The 27,245-nt window shown below is 35.3% G+C and overlaps 1 protein-coding gene across 1 annotated transcript in view; it reads right to left on the reverse strand.

Annotated features, from left to right (window-relative positions):
* The window catches only part of slc39a4 (solute carrier family 39 member 4), a 15,103-nt gene extending 5,189 nt beyond the window's left edge, over window positions 1-9,914 (reverse strand). The window contains exons 1-2 of the mRNA XM_028461653.1: window positions 9,572-9,914; window positions 723-1,067 (exon numbers count right to left, since the gene is read on the reverse strand). Coding sequence (XP_028317454.1) covers window positions 723-1,067; window positions 9,572-9,763 — 537 coding nt within the window. The 5' untranslated portion in view covers window positions 9,764-9,914. The remainder of the gene's footprint in view (window positions 1-722; window positions 1,068-9,571) is intronic.
* Window positions 9,915-27,245: the final 17,331 nt, after the last annotated feature.

Genomic DNA, 27,245 nt, shown 5'->3' on the forward strand with positions numbered 1-27,245 from the left:
CTGTCGGTTAAAAAAACCTGAATATAGGAATTGGCCCTAGAAATCCCCTATTGGTTGCGCTCTACGTAGGACTAATGGTTATTAGTGCAGCAGCATAGAATTATATTTCAGATCAATTATTGAAATTTGCATAAAAGCACCAAAATTGGTACACATGTAGAATAGTGTATTGTGAACAATTTTGGACAGAGACCCTGTCGAGATTTTGCCTTGGTCACTTTTGGCGGCCATTTCCCAAATGGCTGTTTTAACAAAAATGGCCATATGCTCTTTTTTCTTATTGTATTGGTGGTAAATACCCTAAAACACCCTTTATTGTATGTACTTATGAATGCGTATGTTTGGACAGATTGATGTATAGTGGATTACATGAAGTGTATAAGTATATAGATATATATTATATATATATGTATATATAGAGTATGTCTCCTTTTATAGTGTAAATAAGTGTATAAAATAAGAAGATTAATGCATAGAAATTATGTATAGTACTAGATATTACAAGGGGTAGGATTATGTAAGTTTATACTTTCTCTTACTCATTTTCGAACATGTACAGGCTTCACGTGCAGGACTTTGGAACCATTTATTTTCCCTTTGCTTTGTTTTATTTATTATTTTCTTTAATTATTATTCATATTTTCTCATTGTGATAAATACGCTGCTGTTGTGTTCATGTTCGAAAAAATCAGTCTCCTGATAAAGCGTGAATCTGTGCTTACCTCAATGTCTGAGACCTCATAGTGTTCCTGGAGTTCCTGAAACACAGTCTCCAACCCATGGATATCCATGTGCTCATGTTCATGGCCGTGGCTCGACCTGCTGTCATCAGCATGCTGGTGGTGTGTGATTTTGTGCAAGAAATGCTCCGTCTCCTCTCCCCACCTCCCACGATGCACTGCTTCACAGACCACAATGGGAGAGGTGAGGTAGAGGATGGATCCAGCTGCAAAGTCCGAAAACTGAGACACTGACACGGTCACGTTGTCCAAGCTCATTCCGGAGTGTTCCTTTGCATGGCCAGAGTGATTGTTGAAGAGTTGCTGGACAGCGCCGGCGAGATCACACTAAAGTAGACACACATACAGAAAGTGAAATATTAGATGATTACATCACAAATCAAAAACTATTGTTTACACTATGTAGTGATATTACACACTGTGTAACCTCCGGTCCATCAAGTAATACTGACACACAACTTACACGAATTGAAAGGGCCAAAAAAACGGACATCAATTTTAAACGCCTCAAAATGAAGTAAAAGCAAAAAAATGACGAAAATTTACAAATGCCCCAAAACAGATGTCAGGCTATAGGCAGGCAAAAAAATAAAAACAAAATAAAAAAAAAAATTAGATAAGGTTATCCTCAGGCCCCTAAAACAAGTACAAATATGATGAGCACACTTAAAATTGGGTGAGTCAGCAAAAAAAGCATAAAAATTATGAAAATGATGAAAATCTGACAAATGCACAAAAACTGAGGCACAAAATTGAAAAAAAAAAATTAAAACTAGATAACACTATCCTAAGGCCACTAAAACAAGTGCAAATATGATGAGCACATTTAAACTAGGGTATCAGCATTAAAGCATAAAAATCACAAAAATGTACAAACACCCAAAAACGGAGGTAAGGCTATAGAAAGGCATTAAAATGAAAAAAATTCTAAATGAAAAAAAATTAAGTTAGGGCTATCCTAAGGCCCCTAAAACAAGTGCAGATATGATGAGGACGTTTAAACTGGGGTGAGTCATCATTTAAGCATAAAAGTGACAAAAATCTGAAAAATGCACAAAAATGGAGGTAAGGCTTTAGTAAGGCATAAAAATGAAAAAAATTCAAAACTTTTTTTTTTTTTAGATAAGGCTATCCTAAGGCCTGTAAAACAAGTGCAAATATGATGAGGACGTTTAAACTGGGGTGAGTCAGCATTTAAGCATAAAAATGACAAAAATCTGAAAAATGCACAAAAATGGAGGTAAGGCTTTGGTAAGCCATTAAATTGAAAAAAAAAATTCAAAATAAATTTTTTTTTAGATAAGGTTATCCTAAGGCCCCTAAAACAAGTGCAAATATGATGAGCACACTTAAAATGGGGTGAGTCAGCAATAAAGCATGAAAATGACGAATATCTGACAAATGCCCAAAAACGGAGGTAAGGCTATAGTAAGGCATAAAAATGAAAAAAATTCAAAACAAATTTTTTCTAGATAAGGCTATCCTAAGGCCCCTAAAACAAGTACAGATATGATGAGCACATTTAAACTGGGGTGAGTCAGCATTTAAGCACAAACATGACGAATATCTGACAAATGCCCAAAAACGGAGGTAAGGCTATAGTAAGGCATAAAAATGAAAAAAATTCAAAAAAATAAAAATTTAGATAAGGCTATCCTAAGGCCCCTAAAACAAGTGCAGATATGATGAGGACGTTTAAACTGGGGTGAATCAGCATTTAAGCATAAAAATGACAAAAATCTGAAAACTGCACAAAAATGGAGGTATAAAATTGAAAAAAAATTCAAAATAATTATTTTTTAGATAAGGCTGTCCTAAGGCCCCTAAAACAAGTGCAAAAAGGATGAGCACACTTAAAATGGGGTGAGTCAGCATTTAAGCATAAAAATGACAAAAATCTGAAAAATGCACAAAAATGGAGGTAAGGCTTCAGTAAGGCATTAAATTGAAAAAAAAATCAAAATAATTTTTTTTTAGATAAGGCTATCCTAAGGCCCCTAAAACAAGTGCAGATATGATGCAGATGTTTAAACTGGGGTGAGTCATCATTTAAGCATAAAAGTGACAAAAATCTGAAAAATGCACAAAAATGGAGGTAAGGCTTTAGTAAGGCATAAAAATGAAAAAAATTCAAAACTTTTTTTTTTTTTAGATAAGGCTATCCTAAGGCCTGTAAAACAAGTGCAAATATGATGAGGACGTTTAAACTGGGGTGAGTCAGCATTTAAGCATAAAAATGACAAAAATCTGAAAAATGCACAAAAATGGAGGTAAGGCTTTGGTAAGCCATTAAATTGAAAAAAAAAATTCAAAATAAATTTTTTTTTAGATAAGGTTATCCTAAGGCCCCTAAAACAAGTGCAAATATGATGAGCACACTTAAAATGGGGTGAGTCAGCAATAAAGCATGAAAATGACGAATATCTGACAAATGCCCAAAAACGGAGGTAAGGCTATAGTAAGGCATAAAAATGAAAAAAATTCAAAACAAATTTTTTCTAGATAAGGCTATCCTAAGGCCCCTAAAACAAGTACAGATATGATGAGCACGTTTAAACTGGGGTGAGTCACCATTTAAGCACAAACATGACGAATATCTGACAAATGCCCAAAAACGGAGGTAAGGCTATAGTAAGGCATAAAAATGAAAAAAATTCAAAAAAATAAAAATTTAGATAAGGCTATCCTAAGGCCCCTAAAACAAGTGCAGATATGATGAGGACGTTTAAACTGGGGTGAATCAGCATTTAAGCATAAAAATGACAAAAATCTGAAAACTGCACAAAAATGGAGGTAAGGCTTCAGTAAGGCATTAAATTGAAAAAAAAATCAAAATAATTTTTTTTTAGATAAGGCTATCCTAAGGCCCCTAAAACAAGTGCAGATATGATGCAGATGTTTAAACTGGGGTGAGTCAGCATTTAAGCATGAAAATGAAGAGAATTTGATAAATGCCCAAAAATAGAGGTAAGGCTATAGTAAGGCATAACAATGAAAAAAATTCTAAATGAAAAAAATGTAGATAAGGCTATCCTAAGGCGCCTAAAACAAGTGCAAAGATGATGAGCACAATTAAAATGGGGTGTCAGCAATAAAGCATGAAAATGACGAATATCTGACAAATGCCCCAAAACGGAGGTAAGGCTATAGTAAGGCATAAAAATGAAAAAAATTCAAAATTTTTTTTTTTTTTTAGATAAGGCTATCCTAAGGCCCCTAAAACAAGTACAGATATGATGAGCATGTTTAAACTGGGGTGAGTCAGCATTTAAGCATAAAAATGACAAAAATCTGAAAAATGCACAAAAATGGAACTAAGGCTATAGTAAGGCATAAAATTGAAAAAAAATTCAAAGTGAATTTTTTTTTAGATCAGGCTATCCTAAGGCCCCTAAAACAAGTGCAAATAGGATGAGCACACTTAAAATGGGGTGAGTCAGCAATAAAGCATGAAAATGACGATAATCTGACAAATGCCCAAAAACGGAGGTAAGGCTATAGTAGGGCAAAAAAATGAAAAAAATTCAAATTTTTTTTTTTAGATAAGGCTATCCTAAGGCCCCTAAAATAAGTACAGATATGATGAGCATGTTTAAACTGGGGTGAGTCAGCATTTAAGCACAAAAATGACAAAAATCTGAAAAATGCACAGAAATGGAACTAAGGCTTTAGTAAGGCATTAAATTGAAAAAAAAATTCAAAATTTTTTTTTTTTTAGATAAGGCTATCCTAAGGCCCCTAAAACAAGTACAGATATGATGAGCATGTTTAAACTGGGGTGAGTCAGCATTTAAGCACAAAAATGACAAAAATCTGAAAAATGCACAAAAATGGAGGTAAGGCTATAGTAAGGCATAAAAATGAAAAAAATTCAAAAAAAAAAAATATTTAGATAAGGCTATCCTAAGGCCCCTAAAACAAGTGCAGATATGATGAGGACGTTTAAACTGGGGTGAGTCAGCATTTAAGCATAAAAATGACAAAAATCTGAAAAATGCACAAAAATGGAGGTAAGGCTATAGTAAAGCATAAAAATGAAAAAAATTCTAAATGAAAAAAAATTAAGTTAGGGCTATCCTAAGGCCCCTAAAACAAGTGCAGATATGATGAGGACGTTTAAACTGGGGTGAGTCAGCAATAAAGCATGAAAATGACAAATATCTGACAAATGCCCAAAAACGGAGGTAAGGCTATAGTAAGGCATAAAAATGAAAAAAATTCAAAAAAAAAAAAAAATTTAGATAAGGCTATCCTAAGGCCCCTAAAACAAGTGCAGATATGATGAGGACGTTTAAACTGGGGTGAGTCAGCATTTAAGCATAAAAATGACAAAAATCTGAAAAATGCACAAAAATGGAGGTAAGGCTTTAGTAAGGCATAAAAATGAAAAAAATTAAAAAAAAAAAAAAATTTAGATAAGGCTATCCTAAGGCCCCTAAAACAAGTGCAGATATGATGCGGATGTTTAAACTGGGGTGAGTCAGCATTTAAGCATGAAAATGAAGAGAATTTGATAAATGCCCAAAAATAGAGGTAAGGCTATAGTAAGGCATAACAATGAAAAAAATTCTAAATGAAAAAAATGTAGATAAGGCTATCCTAAGGCGCCTAAAACAAGTGCAAAGATGATGATCACACTTAAAATGGGGTGAGTCAGCAATAAAGCATAAAAATGACGAATATCTGACAAATGCCCCAAAACGGAGGTAAGGCTATAGTAAGGCATAAAAATGAAAAAAATTCAAAATTTTTTTTTTTTTAGATAAGGCTATCCTAAGGCCCCTAAAATAAGTACAGATATGATGGGCATGTTTAAACTGGGGTGAGTCAGCATTTAAGCACAAAAATGACAAAAATCTGAAAAATGCACAAAAATGGAGGTAAGGCTATAGTAAGGCATAAAAATGAAAAAAATTTTAAGGCCCCTAAAACAAGTGCAGATATGATGAGGACGTTTAAACTGGGGTGAGTCAGCATTTAAGCATGAAAATGAAGAGAATTTGATAAATGCCCAAAAATAGAGGTAAGGCTATAGTAAGGCATAACAATGAAAAAAATTCTAAATGAAAAAAATGTAGATAAGGCTATCCTAAGGCGTCTAAAACAAGTGCAAAGATGATGAGCACACTTAAAATGGGGTGAGTCAGCAATAAAGCATAAAAATGACGAATATCTGACAAATGCCCCAAAACGGAGGTAAGGCTATAGTAAGGCATAAAAATGAAAAAAATTCAAAATTTTTTTTTTTTTAGATAAGGCTATCCTAAGGCCCTTAAAACAAGTACAGATATGATGAGCATGTTTAAACTGGGGTGAGTCAGCATTTAAGCACAAAAATGACAAAAATCTGAAAAATGCACAAAAATGGAGGTAAGGCTTTAGTAAGGCATAACAATGAAAAAAATTCTAAATGAAAAAAATGTAGATAAGGCTATCCTAAGGCGCCTAAAACAAGTGCAAAGATGATGAGCACACTTAAAATGGGGTGAGTCAGCAATAAAGCATAAAAATGACGAATATCTGACAAATGCCCCAAAACGGAGGTAAGGCTATAGTAAGGCATAAAAATGAAAAAAATTCAAAATTTTTTTTTTTTTTAGATAAGGCTATCCTAAGGCCCCTAAAACAAGTACAGATATGATGAGCATGTTTAAACTGGGGTGAGTCAGCATTTAAGCAAAAAATGACAAAAATCTGAAAAATGCACAAAAATGGAGGTAAGGCTATAGTAAGGCATAAAAATGAAAAAAATTCAAAAAAAAAAAAATTTAGATAAGGCTATCCTAAGGCCCCTAAAACAAGTGCAGATATGATGAGGACGTTTAAACTGGGGTGAGTCAGCATTTAAGCATGAAAATGAAGAGAATTTGATAAATGCCCAAAAATAGAGGTAAGGCTATAGTAAGGCATAACAATGAAAAAAATTCTAAATGAAAAAAATGTAGATCAGGCTATCCTAAGGCGCCTAAAACAAGTGCAAAGATGATGAGCACACTTAAAATGGGGTGAGTCAGCAATAAAGCATAAAAATGACGAATATCTGACAAATGCCCCAAAACGGAGGTAAGGCTATAGTAAGGCATTAAATTGAAAAAAAAATTCAAATTTTTTTTTTTCTAGATAAGGCTATCCTAAGGCCCCTAAAACAAGTGCAAATATGATGAGGACGTTTAAACTGGGGTGAGTCAGCATTTAAGCATAAAAATGACAAAAATCTGAAAAATGCACAAAAATGGAACTAAGGCTATAGTAAGGCATAAAATTGAAAAAAAATTCAAAGTGAAATTTTTTTTAGATCAGGCTATCCTAAGGCCCCTAAAACAAGTGCAAATAGGATGAGCACACTTAAAATGGGGTGAGTCAGCAATAAAGCATGAAAATGACGATAATCTGACAAATGCCCAAAAACGGAGGTAAGGCTATAGTAAGGCAAAAAAATGAAAAAAATTCAAATTTTTTTTTTTTTTTTAGATAAGGCTATCCTAAGGCCCCTAAAATAAGTACAGATATGATGAGCATGTTTAAACTGGGGTGAGTCAGCATTTAGGCACAAAAATGACAAAAATCTGAAAAATGCACAAAAATGGAGGTAAGGCTTTAGTAAGGCATTAAATTGAAAAAAAAAATTCAAATTTTTTTTTTTCTTAGATAAGGTTATCCTAAGGCCCCTAAAACAAGTGCAGATATGATGAGGACGTTTAAACTGGGGTGAGTCAGCATTTAAGCATAAAAATGATGAATATCTGACAAATGCCCAAAAACGGAGGTAAGGCTATAGTAAGGCATAAAAATGAAAAAAAAATAAAAAAATTTAGATAAGGCTATCCTAAGGCCCCTAAAACAAGTGCAAATATGACGAGCACGTTTAAACTGGAGTGTCAGCATTTAAGCAGAAAAATGACAAAAATCTGAAAAATGCCCAAAAACGGAGGTAAGGCTATAGTAAGGCATAAAAATGGAAAAAAAAAAAAAAAATTAGATAAGGCTATCCTAAGGCCCCTAAAACAAGCGCAAATATGATGAGCACACTTAAAATGGGGTGAGTCAGCAATAAAGCATAAAAATTACGAAAATCTGACAAATGCTCAAAAATGGAACTAAGGCACAAAATTGAAAAAAAAAATTAAAATTAAAAAAATTAGATAACGCTATCCTAAGGCCCCTAAAACAAGTGCAAATATGATGAGCACATTTAAACGGGGGTGAGTCAGCATTAAAGCATAAAAACGCCTAAAATCTGACAAACGCCCTAAAACGGAGGTAAGGCATGAACTCAGTGGGATGACTATATTTCTTTGCACTCTGAACATTAAATAGTTGTTTGAGGCAGGTGGTGTCTGAACTGGAGGCAGATCAAGGACTTTACTCTCTCAAGGACTTTACTAACTTGAAGATAAAGTGGCTTTGACTAAGCTTCACTCATATCTCCAGTAATGTTATGATTAAATCCAAAGAAGGAAGGGTCTGTGCTAAAACATAAATGCCTTTCCAAAATGAATTGAAGTGGTTCCTAAAATAAACGTGGATGCGTTTTAATGATATATTTACTTAAAAAAGTTGATATGATGTGGATAAGTAAAAGTAAAGTATCTGGAACCCAACATACAAATGAGCAGGTTGTTCCTGAGCACAAATAAATAGGTTTGTGAATTTTCTGTGAAGCATTTATAAAATACAGATATTACTAAAATTGTAAATACACAGAACATATTCTCTTGCTCCACATCCCACAGTGATGACTCAGGTGAGAATTGAACCAGTGATCTTTTGATTACAAACCCACTGCCCTCACCACTAGGCCACCACTGCTGAAATCCAGTTATGTTGACACTATCCATAGGGTTCAGCAATATAAAACAAAGAAATTGTTTGACAGTTTGATTAAAACTGTATTTTTCTTTTTTTTCTAAAAATTGTTGAGTTTTTTTTTTTTCAAGCTGTGTCGTTAATTTAAAAAGCGGCACATGAAGACACAAATGTATCAAATTATTTAATCATTATCTACACTTTCTCTCTTCAAACATTTTAGCACATATAGATAAATATAATTTTTTTTAACTTTGTTCATACAAACATTAATACAAATAAATTATCACGCATAGGCTTTGTATTAATCAATAAATAATACTGAAAAATATTATATATCGTCCCATTGTTAAAATAAGTCATTTTTTTGTCAATAATAATTTTAGCTCAGTCCGTAGAAACTTTAGCTAAAACCGTATTGTCGCTGGTTCAAGTCCCGGGTGTTGACCAATAATAGGTAAGTAGTTCTGGTAGCTGGAGAGGTGCCCTTGAGCAACGCTCCCTTCATAGTAAAAACACCCTGACATCTCCATTAATGCATGTCCACAGGTCCCTAAAATAACAGCGTAAAAACCTGAAAATAAAGTGTTCAAAATTAAAAAACAAAAATAAGTAAAATATTTAAAATTTAAATAATAAAAAAAAAAATAATATATATATATATATAGGTAAATAAATAACAATAATAATAAAAACTAATATTTTACTTTTCCTAGTTATTGTTTTTTACTGGCGGGAAGGGGCTTCCATAGTTATGAACAAACGAGTAAATAAATAAATAAATACGTTTTTTATTCGGTTATTAATTCTTTATTCCATGAAAATAGTTAAAAAGAACTTTTTTCTAGATGACAGTGTCGAAGAGAATTTGTTTTCGTTGAATTAAAACCTTTAGTTTGATTCAAACTGTGTATGTGCACGTTAACGTGCTACAGCTGATATCTGTTGAACCTCGCCCTCTCAGCACGGCACCATTCCATACACCTGTGCTTGCACTCACCTCCAGCGGCCCTAATAAAACTCACCTTTTCACACGACACTGTCCCGCATTGCACACGTTTCTCCAGCGTATTAAAGAGGGAGCGGACGGAGTCCTCGGTCAGATACCGCTGTCCCGGAGACACCACGCTGACCACCGCCCGGTAAGCCTCCTCCACAGCCGGGGACACCGACACGGACAGAGGCAGGAAAAAGAGGAGCAGCGAGGAGGAAAACATCCTCTGACTTTCTTTCTTTCTTTCTTTCTTTGGAAGCTTTTTTTTATTTTTATTTTTTTAAATCTATTTATTTAAGATATTTTTTTTTTGTTGTTGTTGTTGTTGGTTGAGGTCAGAGGTTTAAGGTGTCTTGCTGTATTTCCACCGACTCTTTCTGCTGCTCAGCTCTCAGTTCACAGCTTTTATCAGATTTAACCACTGCAGACTCCCTGAACCTGGACTCTGGACTGTGATTGGCTGAGACGTGGCTCGTGTCATCCATCTGACCTGTATCTTAATGACTGATGATGATGATGATGATGATGATGAAGCACAATGGCCAAAAAAAAAAACTACAAAGAGACACATCATGTCCCCAAAACACAAAACACCACATTCATGATAAGTTGGTGTCCCGATGCGACTTTTTGCCACCTCCTATACGATACCAGCATCGCGGCCTTTGCCTGCTGGCCGATACAGATATCGATCACATACGATATCAGCACTAATCATAGCATACTTTTATTATAGTTATTTTGTTGCGTGTAATGTTAGAAATGGCTGACTCATACAGAGAACAATAGTGAGCAACAGTAAGTATGAGAAAAACTGACAATTATTATTAACCAATGAGTTATATATATTTTAAAACGACGGGTACTACTAATCTATCTTTAAAGCAAGGAACATCTGTCTGTGTGTGTGTGTGTGTGTGTTCCTCAAACATCTCTGCGAATCAGGCTCAGATTGACCTGAGACTTTCAACATGGCTGCTGCTTGGTTCAAGGGTGTGCAACGTCAGATTTGTTTGGACTGCACTGATGCCGCTCATGAATTATTTCATGAAATTGTCTTAAACGTAGCTTTTCAGAACAGCTCAATGTTGACAGGTAGTCATGATAGCTCAGGATAAGTTGGAAGGTGCGTATAATCTACAGGAGTGACTGCACAAAGGGCTTTTAAAAACAACTAAAGTGGGTCTAATATCCTAAAAAAAACACCCGGTAAATATTGACCAGCAGGTGTCCTCAGTGAGCAACGTTTGTAACTATGGTGCGTAATAATAATAATAATAATAAGACAAAAAATGCATGTGTGTGTGTATATGTATAATTCAGAATTAAATGTGCATTAGGAATTGTGTTTACAAGGTCAGTTTAAAGAAGATTTAACTTTTATTCTGAATTAAAGCTCCCATGTAAATCATCCATGAAAAAGCTACTTAACCTCCCACTTTTCTATAGCAAGACATACTTCCTACGGGCAAGAGGTTAATGGTTACAGCTCACCAGCTGTCATATTTGGTCAGTTGGCTTTATAACAGCTGGACTAACTTATAATAACGAGAGCAGCAAAGGTGTTTTTAATTATTTGATTTGTATTTTAAATGTTCAATTGAATTTGAAATATATGATATAAACATTTTGTCTTCAAATAATGAAAATGCAATCATAAACACCTCATACATGTCAAAGACACTTCAAATACAACTCAAACCCACAAATGTGACACCCTTCGAGCCAATTGTAATATTGATTATTAAAGATTCACATTTCTTTATCTGCATAGAAGTGACAGAAAATGTGTGTGACAGTTGTTTTTTTTTAAATACCTCTGTATAAATGTTGCATAAATGTTTTGTGAACCAATAAAACAATAAACAGTGAGGTGAAATCAGTTTTTTTTATAAGGAAAATACAAAGTATGCATAGAATGTGATGAGAATAGCTACATAATGGTGCCCGTAAGATCTTTCAGCTAACAAATGAAGGGAGTAACCTGGGTCACGTTAAGTGACCTATTGATTAACTCATATAAAGCAGTTTATTACAGACATTGATAATTGTACAGGATGTAATCTCTCAATGACCTGAAACAGTCATAAATAATATTTCCTTACGGGAAAATGAATTTCCAAAAGTGGTTCACAGGCGTCACCTTATTTTCTCCCTGATAATAATAATGATGAGTCATGAGTGTCTTTGATAGTGAATGATTCAGAACTAAATACATCCAGTTAAAGCTAAAAGTACTTTTTTGATTAAACAGAACTCTCAGTTAAAAAGTGAGTATGCACTTTTACGCTTGCTCTGGGCTCTTTAATTGAGATTCATATTTTACATTTCTGTAATTTGCCAACCAGTTTCCTTGTTCTGGTCACATGAGAATGAAGTGTGAGGCTTTGACCTACAGTATTTATGCACACCCATAAAAATGTATGTCTGTGTTCCTACGGTTACGGTTCTGATACAGTGTGCTTTGAAGAAGAAAAAAAAAAAAATAGCATCTGAAAACTGAATTTTTCTACATTTTGTGTGGAAGTTTATTTGAGTATTCTGAACTTAATGAAGTAGTAGCTAATGATTTATGTAAAATGTTTTTGTTATTGTCATATATATATATATATTTGAGTTTAGATATGTTTATAAAATAACTACCATCAAAAATAGGTAAATACTGAGAAATAAACATTCAAACTTAAACAGATGTTTTGAGTACAGTTCATTTAAATAAAAAACAAAAGTATAAAAGTAACTTGAGTAGGGGTGCACGATATTGGACTTTTTGGTTGATATCAGATGTGCTGCTATTTTACAGCTCATTTGGCCGATAACCAATGTTGATATCGATATTTCTATAATATTTTATTATGACAATTGTTTTTAAACCAAACAATGAAGATACTTGCGCCCTATCTTACTTAAAACAGTTACAACAATACTGCAATGTTTGTGTGCAGTATCAAACATTTAACATAACGTTAGCTTTTTGTTAGCCGGACACATCAGGCTCCCAATTTTCCGATTTTTCCCGACGTTTAGCGGTCGTCCTATAAGATAAAAAGACTGTGCATTTTGTCTCGGTTCTAACGGTGTATGGTTGACTACTTTTTTTTTTTTGTGTAGCAGTGAAAAAAACCTTGCAACATTAGCTAGAAACAGAACAAAGAGTAGAGAAGAGAGTCGTGTTAGCTACAGAGTCACTACTGGTAAGTCTGTGTACTGTATGTTTTGGTCATTGAATTTTCCGTTCAGAAAAGGAAATTGAAAAACAAAATATGAGTGATGATTTGATTTTCGTTTTTCAAATTAAAGGCATATTTATTCATCAGGGTCAAAAAGGATAAACAAACAATTAAAAATCAGTTGATTTTTAATTTTTGATTCTAAAACCAAAAGTCCTTTATCTTCCTTTTGCAATGAGCTTTTTATGGATGATAAACAGTGCGACGACGTGACGTTCCGCTCAGTCGTTGACCGTCAAAATGGCTCACACGCGCCTAGGGGTCACGTGACTGGGAGGTCCCTATATCCAGGGAATGGCCGATATCTAATAGCAGGCCGATAATAACGTGCAACACTACTTTAAGTTTTGAGTGTTCATTTTTTTTTTAACAAAAATTAAGTAGTTACAATATTAAACTACGTACTAAAAACCTTTGAGTTTATCCGCGTTTGCAGGTGAAGGAAGGGCGAGGGACTTAGTAGATATAAATCTTTGAACTTTGAACTTTTAATGATTGAAGGACTTTGAATAGAGGTGACTCAAACAGCCAGCTAAGGCTAAACAACATGATGAAGCAGTTTTGGCTCAATGTGCCCAAAGCTTTCACTGACAGACAGTTTGTGCACAAGAGCAAAAAACAAAACAAAAGACAAAAAAAAAACAAATCATCCAGCCAAAAGCAACAGGTCAGTGATTAGAGAGCAAAAATCAGGATAAAAATCACGTTATCTAATTCTTCAGAAAGCCACAGCACTTGCTGAGCAGTGCAGAACACACGCTGTGCTATCTCCTGTATTAAAAACTGAATTGTGCGTCCAGGGTCTTTATCTGTCATACAAACATGGAGGTACAGAGCTTTATGACTCGGCTTCACTTGTTTCAATGACTGACTTGGCTGCATTTCAACCATCGCCTGGCCCTATAAAGTAGTAGTATTGGTCGTCTGATATTTACAGTCACACGTTGTGCTTTCCTGATCATGCTTTGTTGGCATGTTCTCTACATGACATAACCATGATGAAGCAGTGAGCTCACTTACACCCACTGTATGTTTGCACACATCAGGAACACATGTGGCAAAAACATTTGTTTTCTGTCCAATGGAATGCACAAACAGAAACTGATGTCTGTAAAAACAAAAGAAAACAGTACAGCTAAAGATAAGTTTGGAGGAACTACTTGTGGGGAAGGGCTTTGTTGCATCAACCCAAGTTTAACATTTCACTGTTGTTTCATAAAATCTTGTTTGGAGGTGAAACTGTTTGAAATCGTGTTATTTGCTTTTTCTTATACTTCTTATACTCTTAAGAGTATGATATAATTTTCCCTTGCCGGTTTCCCAGAGTAAGGACGATAAATTCATTTATTTAACTGCAATAACAAAACATGCATTGCTGTCTTAAAAAGATTGCACTTCTTGTAGTGTTGACCTTTGACAGCGTGTGCAGACAAAGAAAAAAGAAAATTAAAGCCTGTTGTTTTAGCAGCAATGGTTTCCAATGTTACCATAACAACCTTAATCCATGTCATAACCTGCCAGTTAACTCTAATAAAATTGTGGAAAGACTTTATAGGGAACCATGTGAATTATGTTTAACTAAACCTCAATACATCAATTTGATTTGATACACTAAACAAAACTGTTCCTGTTAAATCAAAGTGTTTATTTAAGATGGATATAGCTTTCATAATATTATTACTTCAGCCAGCAAGTTTTTTTTGTTTTTTTTTCTCAGTGTAAATCAAAAATTCCAAAGTCCCACACATCTGAATTTAAACAGATTTATTAGGCTGAAAACAAGCTTAATTTTACCATCTCAATTCAATTTCTATCGAAACTAAATCTGTTCATAAATGACCATATTATGTATTTATTTTCCATTATATTATACATATATTTATCACATAATTGATTTATAAGCTGCTCTATAAATCAGAATAATTAAATTAAGTCTGGCTTTGAGCACATGTTGTTACTGTAGATTTTTACATTTCTTTGTTTTCAGTTTACTAGAAAATAAAAATAAAATTTACAATGAATGAATGGACGCATAATAAATGAATGAGTCACATTTTCAGCCACTAGATGGCGCAGCTGCTCTATTACAGTTGCACACATTGAGTCACGTGTGTAGAAAATATTTACTACTTCCACTCAAACAACTACAACTACAGCTACTTACTTATTAATTCATGTTACTGCTGCTTTCATCATGCTGTTGTATTACTCACAGGTAGTTTATCCATGACACTATCAACACTCAAAGGTTGAAACTAAAAGCAAAAGATTAAAAAAAGATTGTGACGTGTTCATAAATGAAGAGCATTGTTTTTACCAACCGATAGGGGGCGTCAAGATCGATTCATGGGGGATGTCACTTTGTTATCAGCAGAGGTGGGACAATATTCAAGGTTCATGAAATTAGACAATGTATGATACTAGGGCTCATGATAACGATATGGGACGATAGTTTATGAAAGGAAAATAAGACAGAAAAGTACACATTGCAAATATTTGACTTTAACTTTGATCGTACTTCTTACATACAGTATGCTCTGGGTATAACCTTTGCAACTCAAGTGAATTTAAAATATAAAATAAACAATAGGATAAATAAGACCAATTTTCCCAAAAAAGTGCAAAAAAAAAAAGAGCAAATAGAACGCAAAAACAGGGACTGACAGTTTACGCCAGTCTAAAATTTAAACCAAGATATACCAAGTTTTTTTTTTTGTTTTTTTTAACGCTTTAAACTAGAACATTCTACACACCCGGATTTAAGATATGAACATGTTATTTTTCAACATTATTAGCGTGTCTAATACATTTTCATGCAGCATATGAGACCATATATCATCCCAGCCGTCTATATGATCTATTTTTTTTTATTCTTTAACGGCAATGTTTGATTTGGGATTTTATATATTTTTGTTTTGAAAAGTGAGTAAATTGCTAAACTTTTCATTTTTAGGGATATTACTGGGAACATTTTGTGATGATTTCTTCAATAGCCTTTTGTTTTGTTGTTCTTTCATGAATATTTATGGCATTGGGGAGAGATTACTCACTTTGAATTTGAGAAAATGTTCCCTATTGTACATCTTTATACGGAAAAACAAATTAGGGTCGATTTTAATGGAGAAAATGTATTTGGGCAAATCAAGAATAAAGTCAAGATTAAAGTCGAATTTTCAAAAATAAACTCAAGATAAATATTGTGATAAAAGTCTATAGTTTGCTAAAGTTAAAATCAAATCTACTGAAGCAAACTAGGGCCAATTCACCAAATAACAACAGTCTCCATCAAGTTTTTGGCAATATCTCTTCAAAGTCCTTAAATATATTATAATGCTGTGTTTATGAGCTGAAAAAGAAAGAATCTATTTGTTATTGAACCCAACTTTGAAGTATAGTTAAATGCAGGGGCATCAAACTCCTTTTAGTTCAGGGACCAAATAAGGACCAGTTTGCTCTCAAGTCGGTTGCAGGTTTAAGGCGGGAAAAAAAGAACAAGTTATCATCATTGTGCCCTAGTTTTCAATATCAGTTCAATTCACTTAAAAAAAATCTTGATTATACCAACCAGTGGCATTTAGTGATGTTGTATAACAAATAGAGAAATTGCAAGATTTGTGGAAATATTAAGTTTTTTCCAAAATTTGCAACTACAAATGACTACATTCATGTGATATGAAGAAAGGAAAAATACATTCCCCTAAAAATATTGTGAAGTTTCATTAGATTGGTGAATTTGAGATATCAACAACTGGATTATTTGGGAAATTACACAATAATTCATGTTTTCTCTGTCATTTTTACTTTCTTCTGCGGGCTGAAATTGATACTCTAAAGGTCCAGATTTGGTCCCCAGGCCTTGAGTTTGACACATGGTTCTAACGCATTCATCAATACATGACATTTGCTGCTGTTTGTTGTCATACGTTGAATTGGCCCTCATCAGCTTATGTAGATTTGACTTCATTGGCAGACCTTCGACTTTTATCGCAATATTTAACTTTAATCTTGACATTTCAACTTTGTTCTTGATTTGCCCATTTTTATTTTCTCTATCAAAAATGGCCCTAATCCGTTTCTGTATCTTTGTGATAAAGCTCAAGTTTCCCTGTAAAACAGCCGCCACCAATCCTTTAAAAGTCCCCATGTTTGTCTGTTTACTTGCTTGTGTGGTTTAAACTCCTGAGATGATGTAAAAGGCAGAGCAGGAGGTATAGCTGCAGTGAAGTGGCCTTTGTGCCCGAGGGGCACGATGCTCGTGTGAGAGAAAGAAACAGCAGTGGTAGAGCTATATGTCCTACATGCTTGGACACTCAGGTCATTCCAGATAATTATACCACCGGTGAGCGTTCCTCTCTCTGCAATCGCCTCCTCATTTATTAATTTACTGTATTAACTCTTGCAAGGATGGCCTGGGCTGAAGGAGTTAAAATACAATAAAACAGGCACAGATACACCAAACTAACATTGCACCTTGCTCTCACAGGCTGCACTATAAAGTGCATTTAATTAATGTTATGGTGCTGTTTAGACTTCATTAATTATTTCCGTAATGAGGAGACTATTTAAAGGGTGGCTACACCACTTAAGTGCCCTGGAAGTGACTGCACGGGTTAAAAACCACAGTTTTTGCACCAACCTGTACGACAGGAGTTTAAAACACGATATATAACATGTTATATTAATTATATTCAATATAAGCCCTGGACATATACCAACAAAACAATTTTAAATACAAACTGAAAACTAAGCAAGATAACATATAAGAATAAATAGTTGTGATGCTAATGCTCAGCTCGCATCACATTTTACATGACACATTTCTCCCCTCCAATCATCAAACATCAGCTTTTTTTATATTTCTTTGATGTAGACTAGACTGAGGGGAAAAATAAATAAAAAAACAAAGGAGGAGAATGGAAATGAGAGAGCAGGAAACTAAAAAGGAAAGTGCAGCAAAAATAATAACCTTGTCATGGCTTGATTGGTTTGGTTTCTCCATATATAAATCAGTGGAGTGGGAAATGAGAGAGCGAGTGAAATGACAAAGGACTAAGGGATAAATAGTGAGGTGGTGGAACAAAGAGAAATGATGGAGATGTCGAATGAAAGACCAACCGACGGAGAACAATTTGTTTTGTAAAGCGACTGAAGAGGAGGGGAAGGGTACTTATGAAGGACTAGCATGAAAAAGTGGTCAGTTTAACTGATGGTGAGAACCAAACTATTGGTTTAGTCATTCATTCATCTTCTGACTGCTTTGTGCAAGCTTGCAAACTCCACACAGAAACAACCAAAGCTACAAAAACTCACCAATGAGCAACATGTGCTGTAACTGTGTGGTAAAATAAATAAGTAGATTGGGGAAAAAAACAGCTGGAATTCTTCAAGTTTTCTTCTTTTTCCTGCAGATTTTTAACAACATGCCTTTATTTCAGTGACGTGCAGTCAGGGTAGGCAAGGTAGGCAGTTCCTACCCAAGGCTGAATTGATATTTTGACTATTTGTTTTAATTATAATATAATTATAAATTATTTATTTTTCAATTTACGATAGCCTACAGTACCTATAAGTTTGAAAGTGTCAGCATGTTGTGCGTTTCATAACCCACATGATTAAACATCGCTATTTCCTGGTACGGCAGAGACGCTGCACAATCTCACCCCGCTGTAAGGCAGGAGGAGGCCACACCCCCTCTCCCAAAGGCACGTTGCTGCTCTGCCTTTGTTCTCATAGCGTGTTTATATGTGTTTGCGCATGCGCAGTCACTTCCCCAATATGAAAACCATTTTTGTAAAAAGTCAGCTCTCTACGCTGCCTTTGGGCGTAACCGTGCTACGCCAAATGCTATACGTACGTTCACAGTGCATTAGTGAAGTGATACAGCGTGGCTGCTGCTACGTTCTCTAGCTAGTGGGTGGGATAACACTACAGGAAGGATGACAGCATTAGAGAAAGAAACTCTTTTTGAGGAAAAACAACAGCTTTTAAAAGATGGGAGACCAACACCTGAGCTACCAGACCTTCAGCAAAGGAAAGGTCAGAAAACTTTCCACAGTGAATGGTACAAAAGGAAGGATTGGCTTTGTGGATGCTCCTCACTGAGGCTGTTCTGAGTGGTTGTTGTTGTTGTTCTCTCTGTGTTTCTGTGTTTCCAACGCAAACAACGGATGTGCTGCCGTGTCGTGAGATATATCTCGTTGAGAGAGTATGGAGGCTACATTGAAAATATGCTTATGTGTCTTTAATGGTGTTGTACGATGTTGATTTTGTTAGATTAACACTTGCCTGCAGAAACATATGAAATTGTCATTGGTGTCGACATTGCTGGTCTGGATTTGCAACGCCCTGCCTACCCAACCCTAGTGCTCACGCCCTGTCACTGCTTTACTTACACATCATCCACCTTCTACTGACACTGGCATGTACTTGACCTCTTCATCTTGTGCCTGTTTCCTTTGTTCTTCCTTTCTTGTTTCCTTTCAGTGTGAATGCAGACCCTGTTCAGCTACTGTGGGAATAGTCTTATCCAGCACGGCTATGCTGGGCCCATCTCTCCCTCATGCTTTAGAGGTCGCTAAGGTTCAAGACGCCTAATTGAAATGGAGTAGCTCATTATCAGATTTTCTGCAGATCTGGATGAGGACACATGTATTAGCTGTGGTTGTGCATGCTATGCAGATATGTTTGACGATGGGGTTTTAATCAGGAGGTAAAGGCTTTGCTATCTTTGCTAATCTTTTCAGTCCACTTCCCCCAAAAGAGTTTTTTGGGGCCCATCCTTAAAGTTGGTAAAATTATGGTCCATTGTTATATGAATCTGTGATAACCACATTTATCTATTTAAATGAGTAATATCCACTGTTGTCCAGGAAATGTATTTTATTATTTGCGTCATGTATATAGTCGTCTTAAATCCTTGTTTTAATCAAAAATAAAATGGGTTAAAAGTGACCAAAAATGGTGGAAAAAGTGGTGATATGGGATTTAAAAAAAAAACACAGAAATTGGTTAAAAGTTGCAAATTAGAGTGGCCAAAATGGACAGAAAATGTGGCAAAAAAGGGTTCAAAGTGACAATATTGGCTACAAAGTGGCAGAAATGGGGGGAGGGGGAGTTGGAGTATTGTAATTTAAAAAGTAGGAACAATTAGTTTCATCTGGCAAATAATAGGCATGACAAATCATGAATGTGATTAAATTGGCAAAAATATGCATAAAATATGGTGAAAAGAGGTTAAAAGTGACAATTTTAGGTCAATATATGCAACATCAGGTGGAAAAAGTGGTGAAAAGGATTTCTAAGTGCTGGAAATGTATTGAAAGTGGAAAAAATGTGCAGAAAAGGCATTGAAATTTGATGAAGAAGTGGTAGAAATGAGAGTAATGTAGCAAAAATGCATTAAAAGAAGCAAAAATGTGGCACGAAAAAGTGATACAAATAGGTTAAAATATAGCAAGTTTGGTGTCGTTGCAGAAAAAGGGTAAACATAAGCAAAATTTTGTTGAAATTTTTTGAAAAATAATCTTAGTTTCTTGAAGGCATCTGGTGACCAAATGGGGTCCTGATCCCAAGGATAATTGAATCATGCAAAAATACTGTTTTCTAAATTTATATTTATGCCAAATAAGATAAAGGGAAATGAGGCATGGACTGATGAAAAGCGATTCTGTATATGACTGAAGGACATTAGAAGGAGATCTGTAGAGTTCTGACAACTTGCTTTTTTAAGACGTTCATTAGGACTATGAAAACCTCTGTTCTAAAATGAACCTGACCCTGTTATGAATATTAATTTCCAGCATTTCTCTACATTGTTCTCATTCTTGACAAACCTCTGAAACTGCTCAATGATCAGTAATGTTTTAGTGGCTATTTTTACAGGCACACACCTCCTGTTGCTCAAACAGAACCTGTTATGAGCTTCAGGACCAACTTTGTACACATTGGCTGCTCGTTTCATACAGCAGAATGATGCATGCAGGACTGGCTGGAAATAAACTCCAGCAGTCATCTTCAGGGTAATGAAACGGAAATGTTTCCCTGCTTAACACTGAAGCTCACCGATGAGTTTTTAATACTTTTTTTTTTTTTTTTGGACTCCACTGGAGATTTAAAGCACAGTGGAGGAAACACCACATTTATCAGATTTGAAATTAATGGCTTTTTCCCTGTATTTTCAGTCGACTTATCACAGTTCTGTCCTTTTCACTACACATGACTGAGAGCTACCAAACCCAGAAAAATCATAATAAAGTATCAAACCACACTGTTACAACAGCAATCATAGCTAATGTTTATGTTTTGGCAGCTGTGGAGGCAGAGTACCTAAAGCTGGGGCGATCATTTAGAAATCAAATTAGGCAAAATTGTATTATTAGTTCACTAATACAAGACAAAGAAGATCCTGGAGTGCAGACTCAGTGTGATGCATCCCATTACATCTATAAAACATAAGTGTTGGTGTGTGGATTCACTCATTAAAAGTTGGCTGTCAGTCACTGTTGTGTTTGTTTTATCCTCTCCAGCAGGTGTTAGTTGTGAATTCAATGAGGTTGGTTTTGATGAATGCTCTCTCTGTGCTGCTCAAATGTGCTGACTCTCCTCTGCCTGTGATGTACACAGATATTACACCTGTCTGAATTTTAAAACCGGACTGCCAGCAATAACGGCTTCACAGAGCGAGCTGTGACCCGAATGAAGACTCACTATTTCCTTTTGTCTCTTTCCACAAGACCGCAAACTGCATTCCAATTTTTCATTAGAAATTTCTAAAAATATTTCTTTATTCTCCGTTCTTCCATATTGTTGCATCGCTAAAGTAAAACTCTTTCCAGATGATTCTATAATACGATTAAAAGTCTGTAAAGGTATGGCTTAGTGTTAAAAAGGGAGGCTTTGACACACACATAAGAAGGACACTTTTTTTAACTGGGCTATGCTTGAAGCTACATGTGCAATGGAATAAATAAAGGTTGGGAAACAAGTAATTTCAACAATAATCTGCCCTCGCATTTCAATGTATAAGTGATATGTAAAGTAAGTAAAGCCTAGGGGTGTCCCGAACCGATATCGATATCGGTTCGATATCAGCCCGAAAACAAATCTTGGATATCTGATTCAAATTTCCAACCATTCATTTTTTATTTATTTCATTCAATTGTAGAATGCTGTAGATATTATGATGAAGGTTAAATGTTATTAACCAATTAGTTAATAATAAATGGGTCAGTTTTTCTCATCCCTACTGTTGCTGACTATTGTTCTCTGTTTGAGTGACATCACTTGATCAAGCCTTTTCTAACATTCCACACTACAAAATAACTAATTATTATAATTTTATTTTTATTAAAGAAAAAAAAAGTAATAAAAGTATGTATGATTCGGTATCTGCCAATAAGCAAGGCTACAATATCGGTATCATATCGGAAATGAAAAAGTTGTATAGAGACATCCCTAGTAAAGCCACGACAACGTCCTAAGCTATATATGATGTATATCATTCCCTGCAGGAGTTTCACTTAAATTTCCTTGATTTTGTGGCCAGTTCTTATTTAATTTGGGTACATTTTGTTGAATAATTTGAGCTAAATTGCAGGGATTTCGGATAAATTGGATTTCAATTTCAGATTAAGAATGACTGTCATTGTGTGATATACTGTAAGTACAGTGTATGGAAAAACTGTGCGCAAACTCAAAATCTGATGCATAGATTTCATCCTGTGAGCACATCGGCCACCTCTGACATAAGGCATAATGTTGGTGTGGATATATTTTTCCTAAAAGTTACCTTTGATTAATGTGTCTGATAATTGGACACATTTAGTTGTGAATAAGAAAATCTGTGGTGGATAAACACTTTCTAACAGCACATGTAAACCCTTTTTCAATACAAATCAAGGCAACCTATACAAAGCTAAAATCTGCGACTTTTAAGAATATTTGCCTGAGCTTCTGAAATACAAATTATTCTATAAATTATGAACAGGTGTGGTGGGGAGGGAACGTGCGCGTGCGTGCATGTTTCTGCAGTGTAAGACAGTTCATTGTTTTCTTTTTCATGAGTTTAATTATGAGAAGTACAGCATCTGCCACACTAAACGATATAATTCTGTCTTCCCAAGTGGGTCATTTTCATGTTAATAGATTCCTCTCAATGCATCACAATAGTGATGTGACAATAATCTATGGTGGCCATATTTTGATTTCCACTTGGCTCAATCTCGGCCTCGTCAAAGAAAACTCAACGTAGAAATATACAACATAGAAAGTAAGTTGTCATCCTCCTCTGTAAGGTTTGAAAATATTTTTATTTATTTATAACAAATAATTTCCAGCTGTAACAAAATCTTAAGACTTACAGAACAGTAAATAATCATCAATATATATTGTAAATCGATAGATAGTTGTGACAGTTTGCATCGCCATCATCCCATGCTGGCTCCTTGCTCTTTATTCTGTCTGTTACCCGTGGAGACAGCGAGGAGTCGACTAGATGATGGAAAACTTAAACTTAATTTGTTCTAGTCATCTGTTTGGACGTGTTCCCTCCAAGAAGAAGAAGAAGAAGAACAAGAAGAAGAACAAGAACAAGAAGAAGAACAAGAACAAGAACAAGAACAAGAACAAGAACAAGAACAAGAAGAAGAAGAAGAAGAAGAAGAAGAAGAAGAAGAAGAAGAACAAGAAGAAGAAGAAGAAGAAGAAGAACAAGAACAAGAACAAGAACAAGAAGAAATATAAAGAAGATTATTTGTTATTTCAAAGCATATAAAGTAAAACTGAAAGTAATGAAGAAAACTACACAGTCCAAGCAAACAGTTTACACATAAATTCAAGACAAGCTTGAGAAAATCAGAAAGTTATTCATTCATCCAGAGTTCATCACATCTTAACTTTCTTCCTTATAAGTTCCTCCTCCCATGACTCCTTCAGTCATTGTCAAATCCCTCCCTGAACCTCAATGGAGATTTTAATATCTGTCCTGTTGATATTTTTCTTTAAAATCTGCCATTATTTGGTCTCTTTGGGTCCTTCTTGCTCTGTTTTCTCTCTTACCCCATGTATGACACCTTTGTCAAATAAAGTACCAAATTTAAAGGGTCCATGTTAAGCTAAATTAACTTATCTGTGCTTTAAACATGATAAAGTGCTATTAGGGCTTCATACACATGCCCAAAGTGTTTTTATCATTGATTCCTTCAGTCGTTAGTTAGAGGGTGATTTGTTCCTTTCTTACTGCAGGGTGAGCCCAAACACCTCGCTCCAATTCAATGACACGTTCCCACTTTGATGACGAATTTGACTCCGCACTGAGCTGGAGAAGCCACGCCTCCAGGAAGCTCTCTGCCGTGATTGACACGTAAACAGACACGCCCACAAATGTGAGCATGTCATCATTCTTCGTGGAGTGCTATGTATGTCTTTTCTACAGTCTATGTATGTACCGGCGAACGCCCCGCCCCCACGCTCTGTCTCATGTTTATAAAGCAGCATGAGTTCGGCTACGGAGTGGGTGGGAGGACACGCCCACTCATGAATATGCATAAGAAGGCCACAAATCAGCCTGTTTGTGTAGAGTTGCTCAGAAAGTGACTTTTCAGAGGCTAAAACTCTGGAAAACAGGCAAGTTTGGGAAAATAAACCCCAAATACTATGTTTTTGGTGTTCTTAGAACAAACAGAGATGGGTGAAAAATAGCATGATATGGGACCTTTAATGGATTTGGTCACAAGTGGGAGTAAACTAAAGTTCCCTTAATAGCACCATAAAAACCAACATCTTAGCTTTCAGAAACTGTTGGATTTTGTCTGATAAGGCAAATTACAGTGAATTAAATGTGTTGGCAGTGAAACATTTAGGTTCAGTGGGAAACCTGGACATTCCAATTAATTTGTAAACCCGCCCAGGACAGGACGTGAAAAGTGGACATATTCAGGTGAAAAGGACATATATTAGTCACCCTAAAAAAATCTGTCAGATACTTTAAATTCTTTCTAAATTCTTACCTACAGAGTGACAGGTTAATGAGATTTACAAAATAAACGTATAATCTGCATGCAGATGTGTGTTGCTACATGCTAATGCTACATGCATGAGCAGGTGGTCAGATAATTGAAAACATTTCTCACACTCATTTTGCATGAAAGTTTCAAGACAAACATCTGGATGAGCAAATGAGGGCAAGACAATGAGTGTTTACATGCGCGTGTTGTGTAACCTTGACAATGATTAATGCATATGACGCATTAATACACACAAATATATGATTTTGTTAAGATGCACCAAAACATTTAGAGACTGTGTGTGTTTTTTTGTTTATTCTTAGTTCATCACAGCTTTTAAATTCCAATAAATGTATTTAAATGACGAGGCTCTTCCCTCTTGGCATGTGTAATTGAAAATAAATTGGCATCTGAGTCCAATCACACATCATTTGGAATCACAAAGCCTCTTTTTCCCACCGAGTAAACTATTTTAAGACACCGGACCAAGTGTAACAAAAGTAGCAGCGGCAGCAGAAATAAAGTCGTGTGTGCAGTGGTTATTGGGAATAATCTGAAAGCACAGAAATTGTTCAGCACGCTACAGCAAAGGTGAGAGTTCTGCACGAAACCTGAAACTACCGGCTTTTTAAAATGGAAAACTTTACCACAAGGGATTTCAGGCTATGGCAGCTGGAGGATGTTTTATCTTTTGTATTCATATTCTATATTACAAGAGTTTTTAGAAATATTGCTGACCAATTATATGGGACTATTAATGCACCAGTTTTGCTCTGCAGGGCTTGCATAGCAGCTTTTTCCAGTTTCCTCCTTCTTTCTCATAAAAAAAGATAATTGAAACAGTTGTGTAATACATCTAGGATGGTTTTATACATCTATGTCTAATGGATGAAGCCTTGGCTGGTGAAGAGAAATCACCAGGTCAACCTCAAACCTCTCAGGTGGATTAGATCAAAAATTATTACTTCACAATTAACGTTTCATTATCCTGAGGTTGAAGAGTAACTAAACTCCAAGATTTTGACTGATGTGTGTGTGTCTAGGTTGGAAATTAAAAAAATATTTTTTTGAATATGGGCGTGGCTCCTGGAGCCGTTAAGACACGCCCAGTATACCATAAAATCTCTAAAGAACAATCTATGCAATGCTAACTCAATACTCACTATACTTCTTTATTCACAATTCTCTCAATCAAAACGAACCTGTCTCACGACGGTCTAAACCCAGCTCACGTTCCATATTAGTGGGTGAACAATCCAACGCTTGGTGATCACTGATTGCAGAGTCGACAGGTGCTAGTTTTTAGGGGCGGGGCCAACAGTGCTGGTTTATAGAATAATAAGCCACCAAAATGTCATCAACGTCCATCTCAGCCAAGGGCAACATTTCAGAGTTTCAACCCATAGAGGGCATTAATCTTACATTTTTACAACAAAATATGCTAAAATGAAATCCTATTCTAAATGTCAAAATGGTTAAATTAAAAAAAAATAAAAAATCGATGGCAACAAATTAGACGAGTGCAAAAAAACACTATTGTGACCATGAAATATTCAGTCAGGACTATGAAAAAAAGTACCGTATAACGTGGACATGAAACACAGATTATTAAAATGAATAACTATTCCAGTGGTGAGCGTGGGTTGTTACCACAGCAACAGCTGATGTTGTTGTGTAGTTTTTATTTATGTTGTACAATCTTTAAAAGTGTTCATATTTGTGTGTGAACGGACGTGCCAAATGCATAACGTGCACAAATTAGTATAATTTGTATGTATATATATATATATATATTTATTTATTTATTTTTCTTTTTTTTAACCATGTCATGTCTCGGGCTCCTTAAAAGTTTGACCAGTGTTTTTCAACTTTGGGGTTGAAGAAAATAAAAAAGAGGCAAAGGAGGGAAAAAGAAACAAAAATAAAATACATTATAATAATATCTGAGCTGCCACGTCTTGTGCGTCTGTGCAGTAATCCTGGCTACTCTGTATTTGTTTCACAGCAAATATAATAAAAAAAACTAATTATATAAAAAAAGTCTTTGGGGTCACCATCCAAAAAATGTTGTGAACCACTGAGTTGGACACTAAATTACTTACTAATTCGTTTGTTTTCAGCAGACAAAAAGTGGTTTTGGGGTTTGGTCACTCTTCAAAAGTTTCCCTTCGGTACATGATGTGTTCAAAACCTCTAGTGAAGATGAACAAACGGATGTCTCGGTGAGTCCCATCCGTCTGCGGGACTGTTCTAAAGTGTTTCACAAACAATCCGGTGCGACATCGAAGAAAGAAAAGCCGACACGCTGAGCCTTTGTTCAACCACTGAAATGTACAGCCTGAAGCGTCTGCGATCCTTTGTAGCTCTGTAGCATCCTTCAAACCTCACCGTGTTCAGACTGCGCGGCTTTTAAAGCGTCGGAGGACTGCCTCTAATTAACAGCAGATGTGTTTCAGGTGTTGAAATAAGAGGT

The sequence above is a fragment of the Gouania willdenowi genome, chromosome 11, assembly GCF_900634775.1.
Source record: "Gouania willdenowi chromosome 11, fGouWil2.1, whole genome shotgun sequence".
Taxonomy (NCBI): domain Eukaryota; kingdom Metazoa; phylum Chordata; class Actinopteri; order Blenniiformes; family Gobiesocidae; genus Gouania; species Gouania willdenowi.